Source organism: Jaculus jaculus, chromosome 4 (genome assembly GCF_020740685.1).
Source record: "Jaculus jaculus isolate mJacJac1 chromosome 4, mJacJac1.mat.Y.cur, whole genome shotgun sequence".
Classification (NCBI taxonomy): Eukaryota; Metazoa; Chordata; class Mammalia; order Rodentia; family Dipodidae; genus Jaculus; species Jaculus jaculus.
In genome coordinates this window covers 162,439,026-162,466,081 of record NC_059105.1, presented here as the reverse complement: position 1 = coordinate 162,466,081, position 27,056 = coordinate 162,439,026, and the positions used below count along the sequence as shown (strand labels likewise).

The window sequence follows — 27,056 nt, the reverse complement described above, 5'->3', positions numbered from 1 at the left end:
TTTTTTTTTTTTTGTTTTTTCGAGGTAGGGTCTCACTCTGGCTCAGGCTGACCTGGAATTCACTATGTAGTCTCAGGGTGGCCTCGAACTCTCGGCGATCCTCCTACCTCTGCCTCCCGAGTGCTGGGATTAAAGGCCTGCGCCGCCACGCCCGGCTCCCTTTTTGCATTTTCTGGGAGCAGAGAGTTAAGATGTCTTCGAGATGTCACAGATGTGCAGAAAGACCTGGGGGGGGGGGGGGGGGGGCGGCCCGGCGGCCATCTTTGAGTGGGGCACGCCTACGTGCCGCGCCGCCATCTTTGCGTGGGGCGCCCCTGCGTGCCGCGCCGCCATCTTTGTGTGGGGCACCCCTGCGTGCCGCGCCGCCATCTTTGTGCGGGGCGAGCGCTTCCGCCGGCTCGCGGGAACGGGAGTCCGCAGCGGCCCCGCCGGCGATGGAGCGGCGGGCGAGCTGTGTGCTGGGCTTCTGGCTGCTGCTCGCGTTCGTGGGCCCAGTGCAGGGCCGCCAGAAGGAGTCAGGTGGGCTCCGGGCAGGGCCGCGGGGGTGGTCCTCGGCGCGCCCGGAGGATGCCGCGCCTGCAGGCGGAGGGGAGCGCGCGGGTCCTGCTCTCTGCTGCCAGCCCGTGCTCCCGGAGAAAGGGATGTGCCCGGTTCGCCCGCGGGCGGCTTCTCTGCACTTGGCTCTTCCTTCCGTGCCACCTTAGAACGCCCTGGGGGAGGGAGGGGAGGGCGGGAGGCGTGCGCCTTGTCAGAAGAGATGAATGGAGAGGTTGGTGTCCCTGGCTTCCAGAGGCTTCTCTCTATGGGGTTCCGTTTATTACATATTACAAGCCCGGTTAGTTTATCCGTAGCCTTATTTACTTATGTATTTATTTATTTATTTATTTATTTATTTATTTTGAGGTAGGGTTTCACTGCAGCTCAGGCTGACTTGGAATTCACTATGGAGAATCAGGGTGGTCTCGAACTCACAGCGATCCCCCTACCTCTGCCTCCCCGAGTGCTGGGATGAAAGGCGTTCGCCACCATGCCCGGCCATAGCCTTTAGAAAAAATACTTTTATTTATGAAAAAATACTTTTATTTATTGAGAGAGAGAAAGAGACCGGTAGAGAGAGAGATGGGGAGAGAGAGAATGAATGGGCGCCCCAGGGCCTCCAGGCACTGCAAATGAACTCCAGACGCATGCGCCCCCTTGTGCAGCTGCTTTACATGGGTCCTAGGGAGTTGAACCTGGGTCCTTTGGCTTTGAACGTAAGCGCCTTTACCGCTAAGCCATCTCTCCAGCCCTATCCGTAGCTTTTGAATGCCTGACGTTTAGCCCAACTTTTCCAATGTCTTGGATTCCTCATGACCCAGGTGGATTTCAGTCAAGCCCTAACAAGTTTCACAAAGGTCCTGCTTGGCATTGCCCTTCCACCGCTGGGAAAGGAAGGGGATTTCTGCAAGTTTTGGTCTCCTGTTTGTTCTGCCTCATGCTGCTTGCAAATAAGAATGCCAGGGGTATTTTGTTAATTCTCCTTTACTTCACTTTTTGAAGGCTCAAAATGGAAAGTATTCATTGACCAAATTAGCAGGTCTTTGGAGAATTATGAACCATGTTCAAGCCAAAACTGCAGCTGCTATCATAGGTGAGTCCCTTGATGTATCTCTGAGAGCTGAATTCTTTTTTAAAATATATGTTTTATTATTTATTTATTTGAGGGAGAGAGAGAATGGGCATGCCAGGGCCTCCAGCCAGTGCAAACAAACTCCAGACACATGTGCCCCCTTGTGCGTCTGGCTTACATGGGTCCTGGAGAATGGAACTGGGATCCTTTGGCTTTGCAGGCAAATGCCTTAACCACTAAGCCATTTCTCTAGCCCCTGAGAGCTGAATTCTTGTCACAAGATCCATGAGAGACTGGTTGTGGTGGTCAGAGATCGCACATATGTCTTGGGAGCAGGAAGGATGGCCGACATGGTTCGAATTCTAAGGAAGGAAAGTACTCTGGAAGAGGAGTGCCCCAGTGGTCTCAACATCACCCCTAGACCCTGTGGGACTTAACACATGTGTTAAACTTCCCTTGGACTGAAAGCTTGAGGTCAGGGCCTTTCTGATGCACTGTTGTATTCCTGGTGCTGGCCCCTTAGCAAGTGCACTCAGTAAATGTTGAAGGAATGACTATATTGATCATCGAATCCAGTATTTTCTTTCTTTCTTTCTTTCTTTCTTTCTTTCTTTGGTTTCTCGAGGTAGGGTCTCACTCTAGCCCAGACTGACCTGGAATTCACTATGGAGTCTCAGGGTGGCCTCGAACTCACAGCCATCCTCCTACCTCTGCCTCCTGAGTGCTGGGATTAAAGGTGTGTGCCACCATGCCCGGCAGGGAATCCAGTATTTTCTTGTTGGTTATCTTTAAATATACAAATTAGGGTTCAGATGCAGTATGATAGAAAGAAAAGCAGGGGCTGGAGAGATGGCTTAGTGGTTAAGAAACTGGCCTACAAACCCTAAGGGCCAAGGTTCAACTCCCCAGGATCCACGTACGCCACATGCACAAGGTGGCACATGTGTCTGGAGTTTGTTTACAGTAGCTTGAGGCCCTGGTGCTCCCATTCTTTCTCTCACTCTATCTGCCTCTTTCTCTCTCTCAAATAAATAAAAATAATAAAATAAAAAAAAAAACACGCACACACAGAAAGAAAAACAGGCCTGGGTTCTGATTTCTGATCCAAATTGAAATGTGTGGCCCCGTAGACTCAGGCTTGAATCTTGAGTTTCCCGTGGGTGGAGCCCTGCTGGAAAAGAGGAATGTCACTGGGGGAACATCTTGGAGTCTAGCCCTAAGGCCTGTGGAGAGCAGTTAGAGCGCAGGCTGTTTGTTTGTGCTTGCTGGTGCTGGTATGCACTGGCTGTTTGATTGTCTCTGCTTGAATCTATGAAAGGAGCCAGCTTCTTCCATTAACGGTACTCCCCTGGAATTTGTAAGCCTGAAATAAACCCCTTCCTCCTATAAACTGTTTCTGGTCCGGTGTTTATCCGCCGCCGCAATGAGAAGTTGACCATAACACCCCTATGGCAAGCCACTTCTCTGGAAGTTCCTCATCAGCTAAATAGCCAAGTCCTTAGTAGCTCATTGTCCTGTCAGTGATTCCTGGAAAATTCACCTGATGCTAAATGATATTTATGGAAACTTACTATGTACTGCGCTTTGAAAGAGAGACAAAATAAATTATTTTCTGGATACTGCAGTAAGGCTGCTAGAGCTTGTTTTGAGGGGTACAGGGGAAGATAAGACTGTAGAATTGAGGCATGAGCCCCACATGTGGGATTCAGAGGAAGGGACATCTCTGGGATTCAGGGGCTGTGAGAACAGAGATGTCACATAAATAGCAAGAAGGAATATGGTTCAACTAAGGAAGGGGCCATCTGATGGAGGGAGGAAAATGAAACATGCCTGTATTTCTGGCTGAGTTGTGTTCGATGTGGTGTTTAATTTGTTATTTATTTGCAAGTAGAAGGAGAGAGGAAGAGAATGGTCACGCCAGGGCCTCCGGCCACTGCAAACAAACTTGTGCCACTTTGTGCATCTGGCTTTACATGGGTACTGGGGAATTGAACTCAGGTTGCCAGGCTTTGCAGGCAAGTGCCCTAACCTCTGAGCCATCTCTCCCGCCCTGGTGTGTAGTTTCTGAGGTGCTAGAGTGTAAAGCCAGGACCCTGTTTACACTAGGCAAGCTTTCTACCACTGCGCTCTCTGCAGTCCTGTGCTTGATGCTTTTCAGTTTCCAGCGCTGCTTCTCTGGTAGAGCTGCCCACTAGTAGACTCCTTTCGCCTCAGTTCAGAGTGCTTTTTAAGCAAGAATGCACCTAGGAAGTAGATGGAATGGCACCTGGAGTCTTTGACAATTCCCATTCCTTCCCAGCGTCATAGAAGAGGACCTGACACCTTTTCGCGGAGGTATCTCCAGGAAGCTGATGGCAGAGGTGGTCAGACGGAAGCTAGGGACCCACTATCAGATCATCAAGAACAGATTATACCGGGAAAGTGACTGCATGTTCCCCTCGAGGTAAGATGCAGATGTGTCTTAACTGTACATAGGCCCACTTGGTATTGCTCTTAGAATGAAGCCAATCCAGGCAACTGACAAGTGAATCTGTCCTCACCTTCCAGAGGAACTACAAAGCATGACCAGCTTCTCTCCTTATGTGGGGTTTTTTTGTTTGTTTCTGTTTTTGTTTTTCGAGGTAGGGCCTCACGCTAGCCCAAGCTGACCTGGAATTCACTATGTAGTCTCAGGGTGGCCTTGAGCTCACGGTGATCCTCCTATCTCTACCTCCCGAGTGCTGGGATTAAAGGCGTGCGCCACCATGCCTGGCATTATGTGGGATTTTTGTTTTGTTTTTGTGATGGGTCTCACTCTAGCCCAGGCTGACTAGAATTCACTATGCAATCTCAGGGTGGCCTCAAACTCATGGCAATCCTCCTACCTCTGCTTCCTAAGTGCTGGGATTAAACGCATGTGCCACTATGCCCAGCTCCCCCATTTTATTTTATTTATTTATTTGAGAGAGAGAGAGAGAGAGAGAATGGGCATGCCAGGGCCTCTAGCCACTGCAAATGAACTTCAGGTGAATCTGGTTTATGTGGGTTCTGGGGAATTGAACCTGGGTCCTTGGGCTTCGCAGGTAAGCCTCCTAACCACTAAGCCATCTCTCCAGCCCTGGAAGCATCACTTTCAGGAGACTGTGCAGAGGGCTGATGTTAGTGTTGCAATAACCTTTCCTTGTCCTAGAGAGCCTCCCTGGTGATTTTGTGGGATTTCTGGTTGACAGGTGCAGTGGTGTTGAGCACTTCATTTTGGAAGTTATTGGGCGCCTCCCTGACATGGAGATGGTGGTCAATGTCCGAGATTACCCTCAGGTTCCTAAGTGGATGGAGCCTGCCATTCCTGTCTTCTCCTTCAGTAAGGTAAGTACAGGAAGAGCCATGGGGGGGGGGGGTGCAGGCGGTCTTCTGGAGTATGAGTAGGTGACCATTGTCCTGTGGTGGAGTCTAATAGGAAGAACGAGGAGGAGCCTTGAGATCCAGAAACGGATCTGTGTCCTTGTGAATTCACAGAGGAAACAGAGTTGAAGACCCATAGGTAATGGAAGGTTGCCTAAAAGGTCTAGTCTTTAGGAATAGGGATGGAGGCTAGGGAAAGAGATGCCTAAGCACCCTGTAAGACATTCGGGGAACCCACAGAGCATGGGGAGAGGCATGCAGGAACACTCATGGGCTTGGAGCCTGGAGTACTTTCATTCACAAAATCTCTATGGCATTTCTACAATGCATAGGTTTGTCATGGTGCGGAATAGCATTTGTCCTGTTCATCTGAGTATCTGAGGGGCCTGGCATGGCTGAAAATGAACCTGAGCGTGTCGGGTAATTGCACGTGGTTTGTGTCTAAATGATGCATTATGGAGGCAGGCCTGAGATAACCAAGAAGGCTGTATGAGAGAGGAGCCTCTGGGTCTCATTGTGGAGGATGAAAGTAATCAGGACATGTCTATAGGCGTGGAGAGCCTGATACAGTGAACAGCTTGTAAGTCCTCAGGTTCATTTCTGTTGTTTTCAAAGACGTCAGAGTACCATGATATCATGTATCCTGCTTGGACATTTTGGGAAGGAGGACCAGCAGTTTGGCCAATTTATCCTACAGGTCTGGGACGGTGGGACCTCTTCAGGGAAGATCTGGTAAGGTAGGTCCTTTATAGAAAAGTTACATTGTTTGTTTATTTTCATTTTTCAAGGTAGGGTTTCCCTCTAACCCAGGCTGACCTGGAATTCACTATGTAGTTTCAGGGTGGTCTTGAATTCAGTGATCTTCCTACCTGTGCCTCCTAAGTGCTGGGATTAAAGGCTTGCGCCACCACATCCGGCCAAAAAGGTTTTATTTTGTCCTTTAATTAATTTTTCAGGTTTTTTTTTTTCCCCAGGGTAGGGTCTCAGCTCAAGTTGATCATTCTGTAGTCTCAGGGTGGCCTTGAACTCATGACGATCCTCCTACCTCTGCCTCCTGCTGGGATTAAAAAAGGTGTGCGCCACCATGTCCGGCTTAGTTTTTTGTTTTTTGTTTTTTTTTTTTTTTTTTTTTTTTTTGGTTCTTCAAGATAGGGTCTCACTCTGGTCCAGGCTGACCTGGAATTAACTGTGTAGTCTCAGGGTGGCCTCGAACTCATGGCAATCCTCCTACCTCTACCTCCAGAGTGTTGGGATTAAAGGCATTGCACTACTATGCCCAGCTATATTTTTCAATGTTTTGAGGTAGGGTCTCACTCTGGTCCAGGCTGACCTGGAATTCACTATGTAGTCTTAGGGTGGTCGCAAACTCATGGCAATCCTCCTATCTCTGCCTCCTGAGTGCTGGGATTAAAGGTGTACACTACCATGCCCAGCTTTATTTTATTTATTTATTTATTTATTTATTTATTTATTTATTTATTTATTTATTTTTTGAGGTAAGGTCTCACTCTAGTCCAGGCTGACCTGGAATTGACTATGTAGTCTCAGGGTGGCCTTGAATTTACAGTGATACTCCTACCTCTGCCTCCTGAGTGCTGGTATTAAAAGCGTGTGCCACCACGCCGGGCTAATTTCTCTTCATGTGCTAGTTTTATCAATAGCCCTCTACTCAGAGAAGAAATCCTGGTTGAGCCAATCAAGCAGCCCCAAGTATGCTGTTTGGAATTCAAGAGCTTTTGTTTCCGTCAGTTACTGTTAAGAGGCGAGTAGATGTGTAGATGGTCCGGCAAGCCCTCTGAAGCAGTGAGAGGCTGGCAGGATTATGGTGTCATTCAGGATTTGTGCCAGTAGGGTTAGACAGACTTACTTTGAAGCTCTGGACCAATCCTCAGAGATGGTTAAAACATGTCCAGGATGGGCTGGAGAGATGGCTTAGTGGTTAAGCGCTTGCCTATGAAGCCTAAGGACCCTGGTTCAAGGCTCGATTCCCCAGGACCCATGTTAGCTAGATGCACAAGGGGGCGCACGTAACTGGAATTCGTTTGCAGTGGCTGGAGGCCCTGGCGTGCCCATTCTCTCTCTCTCTCTCTGCCTCTTTCTCTGTCACTCTCAAATAAATAATAAATTAAAAATAAAAATAAAAAAACCATGTCCAGAAGAAAACAGAAACTAATCAGAATCTGTATTTTTAGGTCAGCAGCACAGTGGCCATGGGAAAAGAAAAACTCTACAGCATATTTCCGAGGATCAAGGTGATTGTGTTTTATTATTATTATTATTATTATTATTATTATTTTTCCAAGGTAGAGTCTCACTCTAGCCCAGGCTGACATGTAATTCATGATGTAGTCTCAGGCTGGCCTGGAGCTCACTGTAATCTTCCTACGTCTGTTTCCCAAGTGCTGGGATTAAAGGCGTGCACCACCATGTGCGGTTGATCATGTTTTTTAACCTTGTATAAAGATAATTCTTCTGAGGCTGGGGAAATGGCACAGTGGTTAATGGCATTTTCTTGCAATGCCTGACCTACAGGGTTCGATTCCCAAGTCCCCACATAAAGGTGCATACAAATTGGTGCATACTTCTGATGTTCAGTTGCAGCAGCAAGAATCCCATACTTAAACTTTTACACACACACACACACACACACACACAAATCCTTTAAAAAATATGGAAAACTTCATGAATTTGCTTGCTATCCTTGCTCAGGGGCCATGATAATCTTCTCTGTATTGTTCTTTTTTCTTTTGGTTTTTCGAGGTAGGGTCTCACTCTAGCCCAGGCTGATATGCAGTTCTCTATGTTGTCTCAGATTGCCCTTGAACACACGACGATCCTTCTACCTTTCCCTCCCAAGTGCTAGAATTAAAGGCGTGAGCCATCACACCCAGCTCTCTATGTCATACTAACTTAAGTGTATGTGCTGCTGAAGCAAGCCCTGAAACAATTTTCAAAGTGATACTCTTCCAGCCTGACATACCGTATGGCTCAAAGGACGAGCTGAGTAACTAGGGCTGGACGTCCTGGCTGTGCTGTGCTCCTTCACCCCAGTGCCAAGGGAGGTACCCGGCCTGCTGCTGCCCAGTAACTGTCTGGCACACACGACTGGGAACCGCCATGGAGGGAAAAAGGTCCGCGGTTTTTCTGGCCAGTGTTTATTAGCAGTTATTCCATCTTCGGTCGTGCTTGCTTGTGCAGTGGATTTTCAGAAGGCAAGTGGGCCAGATACCCACCGTTTACTGTCGTTATCCACTGTTTGCTGTCAGTGCTGACTTCTCTGACTCTCAACAATTTTTTAAAACATTTTTTCATTTATTTTTATTTATTTATTTGAGAGCAACAGATAGAATGGTTGCGCCAGGGCCTCCAGCCACTGCAAACGAACTCCAGACGCGTGCGCCACCCTGTGCATCTGGCTAACGTGGGTCCTGGGGAATGGAGGAGCCTCGAACCGGGGTCCTTAGGCTTCACAGGCAAGCGCTTAACCGCTAAGCCGTCTCTCTAGTCTTCAACAATTTTTTTTTTTTGTTTTGTTTTTCGAGGAAGTATCTCACTCTGGCCCAGGCTGACCTGGAATTCACTCTAGTCTCAGAGTGGCCTTGAACTCATGGTGATTTTCCTACCTCTGCCTCCCAAATGCTGGGATTAAGGCATGTGCCACCACACCATATGAATAAATGTATTTTTTTTTTGGAGACAGGGTCTTGCTACATAGTCTATGCTGGCCTTGTGAGGCCTTCTGCTTCCCAAAATTTAAGGCTTGTGCCCAGCTCTTGTTTTCATTTCAAATTTAAATATACTGGACTTCACAGGGCATACCCACTAAAGGTCATGTAGCTATTTTGGCGAGCAGTACTTACGTAGTCACACAGCTATGAGCGTCAGTGGTTATAGGAGCTCCGCAAACCTTCCAAAAAGGGGAATAGCTGTAGTGGACATCATGCCCTTCAAGACCAGAGGCAAGCAGAGAAGGGCCGGACTCCCCCATCTCTGGTGGGAAAAATGGGGAGTAACAAGGCCCACCAAGATGCTGGCATGCTCGGGATCCCCACTGTCCGTGAACCAGTGAGCTGTCCCTCTGTGCAGACAGCGTGGCTGGGGTCCAAGTCCTGCTTACTTCTCGGGGACTGGGGAAGACCACGTGGTTGTATGCTATGTGTTTCCTTTCTAGGACAAGTCCAGAACGGGATCCTCTCATTCTTCTGTCTCGGAAAAACCCTAAACTTGTTGACGCAGAATACACCAAAAACCAGGCCTGGAAATCTATGGAAGTAAGCAGCCGTCTTCTGAGCAGAGCTCTGGCACAGAATGCTCGGTCTCCCAGAGCAGGGCCAGTTGGGTTTCCCGGATGTGGAGAAAGTTCATGAACCTGTATTAGCTTATATGCAAGTTCATTCCCCCCCCCCAAATATTATACTACTTGAAAGGTTTCAACCAGAGTTCTGAAGCCTTTTCTGTGAAAGAGTAAATTTTTTTGTGGGGGGTGAGGGGGGTTCGAGGTAGGATTTCACAATAGCCCAGATTGACCTGGAATTCACTATGTAGTCTCTGGGTGGCCTTGAACTCACAATGATCCTCTTACTTCTTTTTACGCAGGTGCTGGGAGTAAAGGTGTGTGCCACCATGCCCGGCTAAGAGTAAATATTTTATGCTATGCAGGTTCTATACTGTGGCGAGGTGAGAGAGCCATAGGCAGTGGGTTAACAAACGAGCATGGCCTTTTCTAATAATTACTCTATTTATGGGCAAAAATTTGGTTTTCATAAATTTTTCACATACCAAAAAGTATTTTTCCTTTGCAAGCAAGCACCTTTAACCACTGAGCAATCTCTCAAGCCCCTCCTTTGCTTTTTTTTTTTTTTTCTTTCAACCACTTCAAAATGTAAAAAATGTCTGTCCATGGATTCTACAGAACCAAGTGGTAAGTTAGATTTGGTCTGTGGGCTTTAGTATGCCATCCCCAAGTTTGACTAGTGGCTCTCAACCAAGAGAATTAAACAGTGAATCAAATCAACCAGAGTTTCTGGGGGTGGAGTTCCAAGAATCTTCATTTCTTTAAAAGTTCCCAAGTGCCAGGCTGGACATGGTGGCGCACGCCTTGAATCCCAGCACTCGGGAGGCAGAGATAGAGGGATCGCTGTGAGTTTGAGGCCATCCCGAGACTACCTAGTGAATTCCAGGTCAGCCTGGGCTAGAGCGAAACCCTACCTTGATAAAAAATAAAAAATAGAAAAAAAAATTCCCAAGTGATTCTAAGATGCCAGAAATTGAGACCTGACTCTGTCATCTTAACTCCTTAATTAAAGAACTTAAAGATCTAGTTCATTTGGAGTGTCCATATGACAGTGTTGTGAGAAAAAGCTTTAAACTTCTCGGAGACGTTTGCTACAGAGTTTGTCTGTCTGTGGCCTCTAGCCTCTGTGCGCACGTGGCCACCTTGCGCTTGTGTCGCTTTGATGTCTGGCTTACGGATCTGGGGAGTCAGAATTTGGGTTATCTAACAAAGTTTCTTAAAACTCATTTGCTTGTGTTTGATTAAAAGTACATCAAGCAGGGCTGGAGAGATGGTTTAGTGGTTAAGGCACTTGCCTGTGAAGCCTAAGAACCCAAGTTTAGAAAAGCAGCAAAAGCCATGCAACATGCCTGGTATTAAGGCTTCCATCTAAGGAGGGTGGAATGTGCGTGGATCTTAACCCGAGTGTCCCCAGGAGATAGTGAGTGGGTGGGAGAATGAGCGGAGGCGGTGGGTGTCACCTCTAGTTGACGGCTGCCAAGTGGGGCAGGAGGCTGCTGTGCCAGGCCTGTTTTAGTAGTAGTATTTTTCTCCAAAAAATTGGGAAATACTTTTTTTTTTTTTTTTTTTTCTTTTTTTTTTTTCCTGGAGACAGGGTCTCCGGAAACCTAGGCTGGCCTTGAGTTTTGTAGCTGAGGATGACCTTCAGCTCTTAATCTTTGCCCCACCTCCTTCCCAGTGCTGGGATTACAATCATGCCACCATGCCTGGCTGGAAATCTGTTTTTGTTTTCTTGTTTTTAAACTTTTTTTTTTACTTATTTTTGAGAGAGAGAAAGAGGCAGAGAGGGGGAGAGAGAATGGATGCGCCAGGCCTCCAGCCACTACAAATGAACTCCAGTGCGTGCGCCCCCTTGTGTATCTGGCTTATGTAGGTGCTGGGGAATCAAACCAAAGTCCTTTGGCTTTGCAGGCAAATGCTTTAACTGCTGAGCCATCTCTCCAGTCCCGAGATCTGGGTGTTTGTTTTTTTTTAATTTTTTTTGTTTTTATTTTTTATTTATTTATTTGAGAGCAACAGAGAGGAGGCAGAGAGAAAGAGAGAGAATGGGCGCTCCAGAGCTTCCAGCCACTGTAAATGAACTCCAGGCGCATGTGCCCCCTTGTGCATCTGGCTAACGTGGGTCCTGGGGAATCGAGCCTTGAACCAGGGTCCTTAGGCTTCACAGGCAAGCGCTTAACCACCAAGCCATCTCTCCAGCCCGAAATCTGGGTTTTTGCAAGAAATATCCTGCCACCTAATAAATATTGGTAGTTTGAATGTGTACTTTTTTTTTTTTTTTGGTTTTTCGAGGTAGAGTCTTACTGTAGCCCAGGCTGACCTGGAGTTCACTATGTAGTCTCAGGGTAGCCTCGAACCCATGGCAATACTCCTACCTCTGCCTCCCAAGTGCTGGGATTAAAGGCGTGCGCCACCACACCTGGCTGAATATATACTTTTAAATACTTTCTACATCCCACAAAGTGTATATATTTCACCCTTAGACTTACCCACCAGCCTTGTGATCCATGGTGGAGTTCAGAGAGTAAAGTGTAAAATGGGCACTGTAAACTGTGGCCTCTTAATTCAAAGGAGGGTCATATTAAATGCTAAAAAGAAAAAAAAAAAAAAAAGAGAGAGAGACCTGGCTGGCTCACAACCCTCTTGATTCTACTTGGGTAGTGGATATGACTCTGAGAAAATTAAGTGTGTAGAAACCTTGGCCTTTACATATGTGTAGTGAGGATAATGCTCTCTGCATGTTTGTTATGAGGGTTAAATGAGGTTAGGTTATTGCTTGGTGCACATTGTCTGCCCATAAGCGGGACTACCACTCATGCTGAGAACTTCTTTTTCACCTGAAGGACACGTTGGGAAAGCCAGCTGCTAAGGATGTCCATCTTGTGGACCACTGCAAATACAAGTAAGACTTCTAATTATTGGTTTCCACATTGCTTTTTAAATTTTTTAATGTATATGTATGAATATTAGAGAGAGCAAGGGAATGGGGGCTCAGGGCGTCTATAGCCACTGCAAACAAACTCCAGATGCATGTGCCAGCATGTGCATCCGGCTTATGTGGGTTCTGGGGAATCAAACCTGGGTCCTTAGGTTTTGCAGGCAAGCACCTTAACTACTAAGCCATCTCTCCAGCCCTCCATATAACTTCTTTTGGCTGCTGTTGTTTTGTTTTTGCTTTTGTTTTTCGAGGTAGGGTCTCACTCTAGCCCAGGCTGACCTGGAATTCACTGTATAGTCTCAGGCTGGCCTCCAACTCACAGTGATCCTTCCACCTCTGCCTGTCGAGTGTTGGGATTAAAGGTATGCACCACGAAGCCTGCCTGGCATCCATATTACTTATGAAATGCCTTTAATTTGTTTTGTTTTGTTTTCACTTATTTTTTTTCAAGGTAGGGTTTCATTGTAGCCCAGGCTGGCCTTGAACTCACAGTGATTCTCCTACCTCAACCTCTTGAGTGCTAGCTAGGGTCAACGGTATGCATCACCACACCTAGCTAAAATACCTTAACTTTGAATAAGAACTTTAATACTGAGACCTAGGGTTACTTCATTTGGTTGGCTTTTCCTGACGCCTGTCGTGCATTTTATAGTGGCTGTAGAGAGGGAATGAAACATGATTCTTCTTTCTAACCAGTAGTTAAAGTGGTGGAATTACCAGTTTCCCTGAATCTCTCTGCCAACAGTTGAAGTTAGATGAGGTATTTTATCAGGTTAATGAATATAATGTGGGGCTGAAGATGTGACTCAGTGGTAGAGCATCTTCTAAACATATGTGAGCCTTGGATTTGATCCCAGCACTGCAACAAACATTCCAGGGAAATGCCAGGACTAAGAATTAGCTGAACAGGAAAACTGAGACTTGGAGGAAGGCGGTGGTGATACTTAAAGTAAGAGTCATGTCTGTACACAGTTGGAGGTGGAGGCAAGAGCAGCTCTGGCCAGGCGAGGTGGCACATGCCTGTAATCCTCATACTTGGGAGGCCAAGGCGGGAAGAGTGCTTTGAAGCGGAGGCCTGGCAGTCTGAACTGAAAAGTAAGACCCTATCTCCAAGAGAGAGAGGGCTGGGAAGCTGACTCAGCGGGTGAGAACTCTCGAACACCCCGTGTTCAGTTGGGTGTGGCCTCACTGGCTAGCCAGTCTGACCAAACCAGCAGCTCCAGGTTCTGGGAGAGAGACTATTTCAAGGAAACCATGCATATGCACAGCAGAGTTCCTGTTCTCCTCTGGCCTCTACATGCCTACACAGAGGGTGTGAGTGCCTACATGCATACACACACACACACAAGCACACCTCCACACATAGGCACTAGCAAAAGGAAGAGGAGAGAGGGAGGGAGCCAAGAACGGGCCTGAAAGAATGAAGAAAGTGATATAGATCATAAAAAGGGTCTTGGGATTAAAGGTCTTGCACACCTTTAATCCCTTAGGAGGCAGAAGTAGAAGGATCGCTGAGAGTTCAAGGCCACCCTGAGACTACATGGTGAATTCCAGGTCAGCCTGAGCTAGAGTGAGACCCTATCTGAAAAAAAAAAAAAAATCACAGGGCTGGAGAGATGGCTTAGCAGTTAAGGTGCTTGCCTGCAAAGCCAAAGGACCCAGGTTCGATTCCCCAGGACCCATGTAAGCCAGGTGCACATTGTGGCACATGTGTCTGGAGTTCGTTTGTGTGCCCATTCTTCTCTCTTTCTCTATCTACCTCTTCCTCTCTCTCAAATAAGTAAATAAAAATAAAATAATTTTTAAAAGTGACAGAAAGGAGCCGGGCGTGGTGGTGCACGCCTTTAATCCCAGCACTCGGGAAGCAGAGGTAGGAGGATTGCCATGAGTTCAAGGCCATCCTGAGATGACAGAGTTAATTCCAGGTCAGCCTGGACCAGAATGAGACTCTACCTCGGGAAAAAAAAAAAAAAAAAAAAAGTGACAGAAAGGGGGCTGAAGAGATAGTTGAGTAGTTAAAGATGGTTGCTTGCAAAGCCTGACATCCTGGGTTCAATTTCCCAGTACCCATGTGAAGCCAGATGCACAATGTGATACACGCATCTGGAGTTTGTTTGCAGTGGCTAGAAGCCCTGGCGCGCCCATTCTCTCTCTCCCTCTGTCTGTCTTTCTGTGTCTGTCGCTCTCAAATAAATTAAAAAATTAAATTAAATTAAAAAAAAAAAAAAAACAGAGAAAGGCCGGGCGTGGTAGCGCACACCTTTAATCCCAGCACTTGGGAGGCAGAGGTAAGACAGCCAAGAGATATAGGCCACCCTGAGACTACCTAGTGAATTCCAGGTCAGCCTGGGCTACAGCGAGACTCTTACCTCGAAAAACCAAACCAAACCAAACAAAAACAAAACAAAAAAATAGGAGTGATAAGAAAGAAAGACACCCTTGTGGCAGGAGGCATACACTATTAACTATATTTTGTTCTTTTTCTCCCTAGGTATCTGTTTAATTTTCGGGGTGTAGCTGCAAGTTTCCGGTTCAAACACCTTTTCTTGTGCGGTTCACTTGTGTTCCATGTTGGTGATGAGTGGGTAGAATTCTTCTACCCGCAGCTGAAGCCATGGGTTCACTATATCCCTGTGAAAACAGACCTCTCCAATGTCCAGTAAGTGTTTCAGAACACTAGTCTTGCTCTGTGTCCATCCACTGAAGGTATTTTCTCATTATGATTTTCTTCAATTCCTCAGTTGTTTCATCTGTACATATTGTGTACTATTACCTTATTATCCAGGTAGGGTAGGAATGGGATTTAATTTAGTAAAAAAAAAATGGAGAGAGAGAAAGAGGCTGATAGAGAAAGAATGGGCGAGCCAGAGCCTGTAGCCATTGCAAACGAACTCCAGATGCATGTGTCACTTTGTGCATCTGGCTTTCCGTGGGTTCTGGGGAATTGAACCTGTTTCCTTAGGCTTTGGAGGCAAATGCCTTTACCGCTGAGCCATCTCTCCAGCCATATATATATATATATATGTAGAGTCTTGCTCTAGCCCAGGCTGACCTGGAATTCATTGTAGTTTCAGGAAGCAGAGGTAAGAGAATCGTTGTTAGTTTGAGGCCAGCCTGAGATTACATAGTGAATTTCAGGTCTGCCTGGGCTAGAGTGAGACCTACCTCAACCCCCCCCCAAAAAAAGATATAGATAGATAGATAGATTGATTGATAGATAGATAGAAACATAGACAGACAGATAGACAGACTTTCAGGGGCTGGAGATCTGGCTTAGTGGTCAAGGCACTTACTTGCAAAGTCTAAGGACCCAGATTTGATTCCCCAGTACTCATACAAGTCAGATACGCAAAGTGGTAGGTCAGTCTGGCATTCATTTACAGTGGCTGGAGGCTCTTCCTTGGTGCACCCATTCTCTCCCTCCCCCCCCCCCCCGCTCCTTTCTCTCTCAAATAAAATACTTAAAATTTTTTTCATTTACTTAAGATGGGGGCGGGGAGAGAATAGCAGCAGGGCTACAAATAAACTTTAAAATGCACTGCTTTAAAAAATACTTACCTATTCATTCATGCCTGAGAGAGGGAAAGAATATAGACATGCCAGGGCCTCTAGCTACCACAAAATCCAGATGTATGTGCTACATGTGCATCTGGCTTATGTGGGTTCTGGGGATTTGAACCTGAGTCCTTAGGCTTTAGAGGCAAGCACCATACCACTAAGCCATCTCTCCAGCCCTGTTTTGTTATTCTTTTGTTCTGTCAAGGTCCCTGGTAGATTTGCTTAAAGAAATAACTTGTGCTGGGCCTGGTGGCACATGCCTTTAATCCCAGCACCCTGGAGGCAGAGGTAGGAGGAGCACCATGAGCTCAAGGCCAGCCTGAGACTACATAGTGAATTCCAGGTAAGCCTGGGCTAGAGCAAGACCCTACCTCAAAAACAAAACAGAGTTGGAGAGATGGCTTAGTGGTTAAGGCATTTGCCTGTGAAGCCAAAGGCCCCAGGTTCAATTCCCCAGGACCCACATAAGCCAGATGCACAAGGGGCATATGCATCTGGAATTTGTTTGCAGTGGCTAGAGGCCTTGGGGTGCCCATTCTCTCTCTGTCCCTTTTCTGTCTTTCTCTCTGTGCTTGCAAATAATAAGTAAAACTGAAAGAAAGAAAGAAAGAAAGAAAGAAAGAAAGAAAGAAAGAAAGAAAGAAAGAAAGAAATCATTATCTACATATGGAGAGAGAACTTTATCGTCTTTCTGTCCTGGTAGTAGTACAGCTGTTCTACACGTTAAAGTCACATCGTTCTTGTCATTTTAGGGAGCTATTACAGTTTGTAAAAGCAAATGATGATATTGCTCAGGAAATTGCTGAAAGGTAAGTTCTGTTCATTTTTCCTTTCTTAATCACCCTCATTTTGCCCCATCCACAGTGCATGAATATTGTTACCTTGAGGTTGTCTATACCTCATCCTCATTAGAATGAAAGCTTCCCTGGAGGGAAACAGTATACACGCACATTCATAAATGCTCCATGCTGTATGCACTTAGATATTGGAGGAAATGCAGCAAATTTTTTTAAAAAAATTATTTGTTTGCAAATAAAGAACACATGCATGTGTTCTTGCCACTGCACATAAACACCAGATATGTTAGCCACTTTGCTGCCATCTTTACACGGGAACTGGAGAGTTGAACCTGTACCAGCAGACCCTGCCAGCAAGTGTTATGCCCAGTTCTTGGCACCCCCAGTGACCACCAAGGAGAGCCAAACACGTGTGCAAGGGCAAGGAGCTTTATCTCGGGCTTAAGCTCGGTCTCTTGATGTCACCAACGCAGTGGATCCATACAAGAGCCCCGAGTAGTGGCAGGGCAGGGTTTGTATAGGGATCTGAACATAGAAGGGGATGGGTACGTGATTGGTTGATTTAAACAGTAACTGCACTTGTACTCTTCTGATTGGCTTAGGATTTTGGCCGGCAAAGTTGGTTGGCTGGGGCTAGGGGAATTGAACTTATCTATGACTACAGGAATGTATGGCATAATCAGTTTCCAGTAACTGTTAAGCCCATCCTTACCAGAAAATAAAAACTTCAGTCTTGCCGGAAACAGAAACTTAAGCCTACTGAGGACTCTGAAGCCTGTCATGGCGTCCATCTGGATCCTGAGTCCTTCACAAGCATGTTTTCAGCTGAGCATGGTGACACAGTCTCAACCCCAGCACCTAGGAGGCTGGGTCAGGATTACTTGTGAGTTCAAGGTCAGCCTGAGCTACAGTGTGAAACTGTCTCAAAAAACCAAAAACAGTGCCGGGCAGGCGTGGTGGCGCACACCTTTAATCCCAGCACCCCAGAGATAGGAGGATCACCATGAGTTCAAGGCCACCCTGAAAATCCATACTGAATTCCAGGTCAGCCTGGGCTACAGCAAGACCCTACCTCAAAAAACAAAACAAAACAAAAACACACACACAAAAAAAACACCAAAAAACATGATACAGCAATCTCACATCTTGCAGGAAACAAAAACAGTCCTGGCTTTCACAGTGTTTTCACACTTACCTTCATGGCAGCTCTTCGCTTCTTCCTTAGCTTTGAGTTCCTTGCTAATGTCCTTTCTTCTGAACATGAACTTAACTCAGGAAGCCCCAGAGAGAGAACATGCCTTATTGTTTGCATACGGAAATGGCTTAATTTCTCTGTCTCTTTTATTGTTTGTTGTTGTTTTGTTTTTTGAGGTAGGGTCTCATTCTAGCCCAGGCTGACCTCAAATTAGTCTTAGGGTGGCCTTGAACTCACAACGATCCTCCTACCTCTGCCTCCCTAGGGCTGGAATTAAAGGCGTGCCCCACCACGCCCAACCTCGTTGATTTTTTTGAATAGTTTTGCTGGCTATAGGATTATGAATGACAAGATGTTTATTTTTAATTTTGTGATGTATACGTGACAATTAGGTAACATTACAAATTAAATATATTTCAACTCAATGATTTGTATGTAAATTACCAACTTTTTTTGTTGTTTTTTTCCAGGTAGGGTCTCCCTCTAGCCCAGGCTGACTTAGAACTCACAACAATTCTACCTCTGCCTCCCAAGTTCTGGGATTAAAGGTGTGAGCCACCATGTCTGGCAGAAGTTTTCTTTTTCTTTTTTTTTTTTTCTTTTTTTTTTTCTTTTGTGTTTTCAAGTTAAGGTCTTGCTCTAGCCCAGCTGACCTGGAATTTACTTTGTAGTATCAGGCTGGCCTCGAACTCACAGTGATCTTCCTACCTCTGCCTCCCGAGTGCTGGAACTAAAGGCATGTGCTACCACACCCAGCTATTTTTCTTTTTCTCTTTTAAAAAATATGTTTGTTTATTTATTAGACATAAAGAGACTGACTGTGAGTGCACCAAGGCCTCTTGCCACTGCAACTGAACTCCAGACACATGTGCCACTTTCGCATCTGGCTTTACGTGGGTACTAGGGAATCAGATCCAGTAGGCATTGCAAGCAAGCACCTTTAACCACTGAGCCCTCTGCCCAGTCTGTTTCTATTTTTATTTTAGGTTTTGATTTTCTGAGGGTTTTTGGATTTGATTTTGTTTTTTTGTTTCTTTTCGAGGTAGGGTTTCACTCCAGTCCAGGCTGACCTGGAATTCACTATGTAGTCTCAGAGTGGCCTCAAAGTCATGGCGATCCTCCTACCTCTGACTCTCAAGCGCTGGGATTAAGGGCATGCGCCACCACGCCTGGCTGGATTTGATTTTTTTTTTTATTTCTTAGTTGATTTTTAGTTTGGATTTTTTAAATTAAAAAGTTATATTTCTTTGCTTTTTATTTATCTACTTGCAGTTAGAGAGAGAGAGAGAGAGAAAATGGGTGTGCCCGGGCCTCCTGCTGTGCAAAATAACTCCAGAGGCATGTGCCACTTTGTGCATTTGGGTTTTACATGGGTATTAGGGAATCAAACCTGCATTGTTAAGCTTTTCAGATAAGCACCTTATTCTCTGAGCCATTTCTCCAGTCCCCTTTCTTCTCTCCTCTCCTCTCCTCTCCCCTCCCCTCCCCTCCCCTCCCCTCCCCTCCCCTCCCCTCCCCTCCCCTCCCCTCCCCTCCCCTCCTCTTCTCTCTCCTCTCCCCTCCCCTCCCCTCCTCTTCTCTCTCCTCTCCCCTCTCCTGTTCACATCCATAGCCTTGCTACCTAGGATGTCTAGTCAAATTGATGGTGAAACAACAGGGCCCAATCTCTGATGAAATTCTCAGGGCTCTCTGTACAGTCCCGAGGCCAGGGCATCCGTGCACAGGTGAATCTGCCCCTCACCCACCACCTCACAGGTGCCCCACTGCTGAAGAGGGCATAGCAGTGTCTACCTGATTACATCTGAAGTGGGTGCAGTGACCGTTGTTGACTGCTTGGACGCCGTGTCAGCATAGGCGAGCCTCTGTGGTCATGGGGCTGCCCCAGGAGAGAAGCTACTGCCCTGTGGCCAAGGGACCCGCGGCCTGCGGGAGCGTGAGGTGCCCCGTGCCGCGACCACCACGGAGCCCAGTTCACAGAGACCTCAAGCCAGACAGTGTCATGCTGCACGCCACAGGCCAAGTGAAGAGTAGCGACTGTGGCCTGAGCCACAGCCTGCCAGGCTACATAGTCCTTGCCAATTTGATGCCCAGACTCTTTCTAACATGGACATATGAACCTTGGTGTCCGCTGGACTCTGTGGTTAGGGGACCCTCCCATGTGACATCATTTGACAGGAGCTCAAGGACCAGCTTTTGCTCCAAGGTATGACCTTGCCCATCACCTTTCCCAGAGAGCTGCGGGGCTTCTCGAGGACATCCTGGGGCACCCTGGCTCAGCTAACCAGCTGCCCAGACCCAGCCGTGGTGGCACATGTGTTTCGTCCACATAGCGCCCAGGAATCATGACAGGAAATGCAGTAAGATCATTACCACCTGCTGTGTGCCCCAGTGCCGAGAACTCCAGAGGGCTGGTGTTGCTCCCGAAGCTTCTGCCTTTCCCTCTCACACTGACCCAGAGAGCAGCCCCCCCGTCAGAAGAGAAGCCCCTCCTCATCAGGCACCCCACGGTGGGACTGCGGCCTCTTTCCTGGGCAAATGCAAGGCTGGAAGGAGTGGCCTAGGAGGATTATAGCCTGTGTACGTAGTCTGCCTGCCTAGCACCTGGGAAACTCCAGTTGATAATGGAGGGGCCAAGTGAAAGGCGGGACAGCGGCAGGAGTCACGGACACAAGTAGGAGGGCGTCTGGTAGACGTGGATGTTGAGGTCTTGGGGTGAGGACTGTCCTGGCGTAGACGCAGAACTGCACGAGGAGCCGTGCAACAGAAGTCCAGGCTGTTGTGTGCTCCTCATAGAGGTCTGCTCAAGACAGGTGGGGGGGTCACAGATGGCAGAAGGTTCTCCACATGGGCTTCCAGTCAGCTGGGGCTCCATTCAGCAGGAATTCAAGTCAGCCAGGATCCAGGCAAGACACTGCTTTCAAAGAGGCCCTCCCGGCTGAGGGCAAGACATGAAAAGTGCCTGAGAATCACTTTTGCCCTGTGGGTGGGGACGGTCATGCTGTTCTTCCTATGATCTGGGCTTTCTCCCTGATGGGAGACAGGCTTCTCATGAATCTTAAAATAAAGCCAAAGTTCATTAAAGATGCAAACAATAGAAAACCAACAACAAAACACCAGTATTTTACAGTGATTGTTGGTTTTTTGTTTGTTCCAGTTTGAGACTGTACATGGATATTCTGTATACTATTTGTGCTACTGAAGATTTAACTCTTTGTCTCACATATGCTAGACAAGCACTCTGCTGCCAGTCTTTATCCCTTTATCCCCAGCTCCGTTACTTTATTATTTTGTTTATTTTGTGTTTTGTTTTTCGAGGTAGGGTCTCACTCTAGTCCAGGTTGACCTGGAATTTACTATGTAGTCTCAGAGAGGCCTTGAACTCACGGTGATCTCCCTACCTCACCTCCCAAGTGCTGGGATTAAAGACGTGCACCGCCACGCCTGGCTTATTGCTGTATTTAAAAAATATATATATATTTGCAAGCAGAGAGAGAGAATGGGCTAACCAGGACCTTTGGCCACCAGAAAGAAACTCCACATGCATGCACTTTTGTGCATCTGGCTTTGCGTGGGTATTGGGGAATCAAACCCAGGTCATTAGGCTTTTCAGGCAAGCACCTTAACTGTTGAACCATCTCTCCAGCCCCCATTACTGTTTTTTAAATGTATTTTAAAAATTTTTTATTTGTTTATTAGAAAGACACAGACAGAAAGACAGAATGGGCGTGCGAGGGCCTCCAGCCACTGCAAATGAACTCCAGACACATGCGGCCCCTTGTGCATCTGGCTTACGTGGGTCCTGGCGTATCGAACCATGGTCCTTAGGCTTCACAAACACCTTAACCGCTAAGTCATTTCCCCAGCCTGATTTTTTTTAATTAATATTTTTATTTATTTATTTGAGAGAGAGAGAGAGAGAGAATGGGCGTGCCAGGGCCTCCAGCTGCTGCAAGTGAACTCCAGACACATGTGCCACCCTTTGCAGCTGGCTTACATAGGCCCTGGGGAATCAAACCTGGGTCTTTTGATTTTGCAGGCAAATGCCTTAAACACTAAGCCATATCTCCAGCCTCCATTACTGGTTGGTTTTTGATAGGTTTTTTAAGGGGAACATGTCACAGTCAGGCTGAGGAGGTGGCTCAGTGGGCAAAGGGCTCACCATGGAAGCGCCACTTCCAGCTGGACGTGGTCACACGTGTCTGTCCTCTCAATGCGCCAACGACAGGATGGGAGGCGGAGACAGGAGAGTCCCTGAAGCTCACAGGCTGGCTAGCTTGGCGTGTGCAATAGTGAGCTATGAGCAAGGGGGTAGGTAGGTGAGGGTGACACCCAAGGGTGTCCTATAACCTTCTCCCACGTGCTGTGGCACACATGCGCCCACATACATACCTCATACACTGCTAAAGGCACACTTGTGAATATGATAACTATTGAGTTGGTTCTGAGGGTCACATGAGTTCAGTTATATACAGTACTCAGAATAGGGTTTAGAATAAGGTTTTCTACTTAAATGTGGTTGTCTTATTACTAAATTCCATGCTTAAGCTATTTTTGTTAATCTTGTCTCCAGGGGAAGCCAATTTATCATGAACCACTTGCAGATGGATGACATCACTTGTTACTGGGAGAACCTCTTGACTGAATACTCCAAGTTCCTGTCCTATAATGTAACAAAAAGGAAAGGCTATGATCTGATTATGCCCAAAATTTTGAAGACGGAACTATAGTGGTCATCGAAGGACCAGAGTCCTGTGTGTGGCGGTGATCTGAGATGTCCTGTGGTGAGGATACCGTGAGCATGGTACCTGTACTTGGAACACATCTTATCAAGCCAAGCCTCCAGTTTTCTTATCATGCTGCATCCAGAACGAGTCTTGAGAAGGCTCTAAGACGCACGTAATAAGCAAGAGTGAAGCAGTTCAACTCTTGGCTGAGGAGAGGCCAGAACCCATGAGATGTGGATTCAGAGTGGGAATCTCCCTTTCATGTTCTTAGGACCAATCACAGCTTGTGCCTGAGATCGCCTGTGTGTGTGTGTGTTCAACACTGTGAGACTGGCTGGGTCCACGCGGTGACGCCCTTGGTCCTAGGATTTGGAGCAGGAAATCCATCGTTTGGAACTAGTACAGTGCGTTGCTGCACGTGTGGGATTATTTTGCGCTAGATCTCTGTTGCTCTAGCTTAATGTAGGAATCCTGTGGGGTTTGTGAAAAAAAAAATCTGGGGATCATTTCCCAAAAAGTCCGAGGGAGCAGTGGCTATGCCCTGCAGGGCTGCCGGAGTTCTTTTGTAAAAGGATGAATTTGGTATTCGGGAGGTGTCTATGACGCACAGTTGCAGGAGGGGTTTTTGCAGTTGGATTTCAGCCCTCATTTTGTGCCTTTATTCCCGTCTTGTCTCTGTAAAGGAGAGACAGAGAGCGGAGAGAAAGATCCTAATAATGCTCTAGGAAGTAGTCTCATACGTTACATCAACTATGCGTAGGAGAGCAGCTCAAGTAGGCATGGTGGTTCATGCCTGTAATCCCAGCCCTTGGGGATACGGAGGCAGGGGGATCGGTAGTTCAAGGCCACCTTAAGTTACGTAGGAAACTTGAGACCACTTTGGGCTGCATGAGACTGTCTCAAACACACACAAAGACTGCTTCTCTCACCTTTTTTTGTTTCGTTTTGTTTTTTAAGGTAGGGGCTCGCCCTAGCCCAGGCTGGCCTGGGATTCACTCAGTCATCTCAGGGTGGCTTTGAACTTATAGAGACCCTCCTAAGTGCTGGGATTAAAGGTGTGCACATCGCGCCTGGCCCCTCTGCCTTTTGTACTTCATTGTACACCTTGTTCTTCCTTAAACTACTGGCAGCAGGACTGAGGGCAGAGATCGCAGTCTTTGATGTGAACACATCATCAAGTGTTAATTTAGAGTACTTGGCTGTAACATATACTTGTGCAAATCACTGTTGGAGTCCTTTTCTTACTTTTGAAAAAGACATTTGAATAGTTTATTCTCTCAGATGCTGTCCCTACTATAGTAAAGAAAAATGAAAAACATTGTTTAAACTAGTCTAATCGTTTAGAATCCTCCTATCCCTTCCTTCCTTCCTTGGCTTTTTTTTTTTTTCCTTTCCTTCCTTCCTTCCTCCCTTTCCTTTTCTTTCTGAGGCAGGGTCTCACTGTAGCCCATGCTAACCTGGAACTCACCATATCCCAGGCTGGCCTGAAATAGCAATCTTCCTACCTCAGCTTCCGGAGTGCTGGGATTAAGGGTATGAGTCACTACACCTGGCACCTTTCAAGAACTGTTTGGTATTAACTGGTTTCAAAAAAAGTAAATGTGAGATTCAGATCTTTCCTCTTGTTTCTGAAGTATATTTGTCCTTTTCAAGACCCTTATTGAAAAATGTAAATCTCGGGAGTTCTTAGAGTTGTTGAACATACTTGGGAAGAGAATTACATGAACTAAAGGCAGACTTGTTTTGAGTACTTAAAGCACTCAGATTCCATGTCCTTAGGGGACTGTAAATGTCGAGAAAGGCAGTCCTTTCTGAGTTGGACTGTGGTTTGTCCTTGTCACCAGGGCCTACTAGTTGTAAGCTTTCCATGTTTTAGTTCACTCACTAAAATAGGAACAAAAGTTGCCGTCCTTTAGATCAGGAGCTGGGGTGCCGTTCCTCGGGTAACGCTTCTCATTGGAAATTGTCCCTCAAACATCACTCTTGAGTCTCACCCTCCCCAGCAGGCAGGGACTACTGTCGCGATCAGCTCATGGATGTGCACGTGCTGTCTCACTGCACTGTGGTTACTTGGCTCTTTCTCCTAATGTTTTGTGAGCTTACTTGTCTTGATGTCTCCATTATCCAGCACAGTGCCTCACACAGAATAAATACTGAAGAATCACTGGATGGACGGACGGATGGATATACTTGGCTTAACTAGATCCTATATGTGGGTTGTTTAGTCATTGGGCCCAAGGGGGTTGGGAAAACATTGTAAGAATTAGATCAATACAAATCCTCACCCTCTGAAGAGTTAATAAGGTGTTTGGTGTTTTTTTTTTGTTGTTTGTTTGTTTTTTGTTTTTTGTAAGCACAGAGAGAGAAGAGAGAGAGAGAGAATGGACACGCCAGGGCTTCTAGCTGCTACAAACGAACTGTAGCCACACATAACCTCTTTGTGCATGTGGCTTTACATGGGTACTGGGAAACTGAATTCAGGTCCTTAGACTTTGCAGGCAAGTGCCTTAACCGCTTAACCATCTCTCCAGCCTGGATTATTTTGTGTGTGTGGTTTTTCGAGGTCAGGTCTCTAACTCAGGCTGACTTGGAATTCACTTGAACTCACAGAGACCCTCCTACCTCTGCCTCCTGAGTGCTGGGATTAAAGGTATGTGCCACCAAACCCAGCTTATTGGTTTTAATTTTTTTTAATTTTTATTTATTTGAGAGTGACAGAGAAAGAGGCAGATAGAGAGGAGAGAATGGGTGTGCCAGGGCCTCCAGCCACTGCAAATGAACTCCAGATGCATGCGTCCCCTTGTGCATCTGGCTAAGGTGGGTCCTGGGGAATCGAGCCTTGAACCAGGGTCCTCAGGCTTCACGGGTAAGTGCTTAACCACTAAGCCATTTCTCCAGCTCCTTATTTGTTTTTAGATACAGCATGAGTTACTCAGATTTTATACTTATCTGTTTACCTCAGTATATAGATGGTATGAAGATGGTGTGTTATAGTATGTAAAGTATATGGTTTTGAAAATAACTTTTATCCCCACAAATTTTGAAGATTTTGTTGTCGTCAATATTAGCTCTGTCCAAAACTTACCATTTTCTCCTAAAAAATTCATTCTTGGGTTGGAAAGATGGCTTAGTGGTTAAGGCCCTTGACTGTGTGAGATCTAAAGTCCCATGTTTACTCCACAGATCCCACTTAAGCCAGACACACAAAGGTGAGGAAAGCACATGCTCAGTAGGTGGCACAAGTGTCTGGAGTTCGATTACAGCGCCTGAAGCCCTGGTGCACCAATTCTCTCTCTCTCTCAAAGTAAGAATAAATTCATTCATTCTCTATCTGCAGAAAAGGTTCATATTGATGGCAATATAACCAAATGTAATAAATTTAGCAAGAGTTGCACTAGGTGAACTTGGCAGAGAAAGGGAGCTTGCTGACCCCAGAGATAATTCCCAACAGATGCAGCACTGTTGTGTTTGCTGAAAGGAGCTCGAAAAGCTGAGGGAAAAATGTTTACTGGCAGAGTTTGGTGATGTGTCTAAAATCCCTCCTTAATGGTTACTCTGTTGGCAAACGCCCTGGAAGATCGAGAGAGCTGTATGTGTCGACAGCACAATCTGATGAATTGGACAGTGTTGCTTTGAGACTCTGCAAAGGTCAGCCTCAGAAGAACAGTATTTCCTAAATGGTTTGAGGAAGGTAAGCAAGCCTCCGTGCTTGGGATATGTGGAAGGGACCCCTGACTGCGTGGAAGACAAAATGGACTGGCAGCAACCGAGTCAGAGGACTTTCTGGAGGTACTAGGTAACAAACGGCACCTTACAAGTGAGTCTTCAGAGTTTCGATACGTTGGTGGAAGAGCTTTGGCCTAGCATAGGTTCAATCCCAGCACCGCATTAAAACCACCACCAGTTGCCCAAAGAGGTAGCTATGTAGTTAATGGACTTTTTGTTGTTGTTGATGATGTTTGTTTTTTTGGGAGGGTTGTTTTTTGAGGTAAGGTCTTGCTCTAGCCCAGGCTGACCTAGAATTCACTATGTATTCTTAGGGTGGCCTTGAACTCTGCCATCCTACCTCTGCCTCCCGAGTGCTGGGATTAAAGGCGGCCTGAAAGCCGGGCGTGGTGGCGCACGCCTTAAACCCAGCACTCGGGAGGCAGAGGTAGGAGGATCGCCATGAGTTCAAGGCCACCCTGAGACTACAGAGTTAATTCCAGGTCAGCCTGGACCAGAGTGAGACCCTACCTCAAAACACCAAAAAAAAAAAAAAAAAAAGGCGGCCTGGGATCTTCCAGCATCATCACTGAGTTAACTCCAACCTGTGAGCACCTCACACGCAACCTGTAGGTGGGGCTCATATCTCCAAGGAGCGGGCCGGGTGACGCCAAGTCACTTCCGGGGCGGACCGTCCCGCCCACCCGGCCCTCACCGGAAGTGCTCTGTGCTCGGGACACCGCGTCGCTCCGCCCCTTGGCCTTTGCCCTCGCTGGGGGCGGGACTTCCGCCCGGCGCCGGGCAAGCGTGGGAAGTCGGTCCCCGCGTGCGGACGCCACTGCCCCGCGCTGCTTC

The 27,056-nt window shown here is 46.8% G+C and overlaps 1 protein-coding gene and 1 pseudogene across 1 annotated transcript; one reads left to right on the top strand and one right to left on the bottom strand.

The window, feature by feature from the left end:
- The first annotated feature begins 401 nt into the window (after positions 1-401).
- On the top strand, positions 402-23,814 carry Poglut1 (protein O-glucosyltransferase 1). Its single transcript, XM_004666852.2, has 11 exons — positions 402-519; positions 1,540-1,630; positions 3,909-4,052; positions 4,819-4,954; positions 5,606-5,727; positions 7,183-7,242; positions 9,162-9,261; positions 12,128-12,186; positions 14,714-14,881; positions 16,533-16,589; positions 22,343-23,814. Exons 1-11 carry the CDS (start codon positions 435-437, stop codon positions 22,497-22,499), a joined length of 1,179 nt encoding a protein of 392 aa, XP_004666909.2. The 5' UTR covers positions 402-434; the 3' UTR covers positions 22,500-23,814.
- Positions 7,655-7,755, bottom strand: LOC123460465 (annotated as a pseudogene).
- Positions 23,815-27,056: the final 3,242 nt, after the last annotated feature.

Coding starts and splice junctions, on each gene's coding strand:
- Poglut1 (XM_004666852.2), top strand. CDS start 435: ATGGAGCGGCGGGCGAGCTGTGTGCTGGGCTTCTGGCTGCTGCTCGCG. Junction 520..1,539: donor GGGCCGCCAGAAGGAGTCAG/GTGGGCTCCGGG, acceptor CACTTTTTGAAG/GCTCAAAATGGAAAGTATTC. Junction 7,243..9,161: donor GCATATTTCCGAGGATCAAG/GTGATTGTGTTT, acceptor TTTCCTTTCTAG/GACAAGTCCAGAACGGGATC.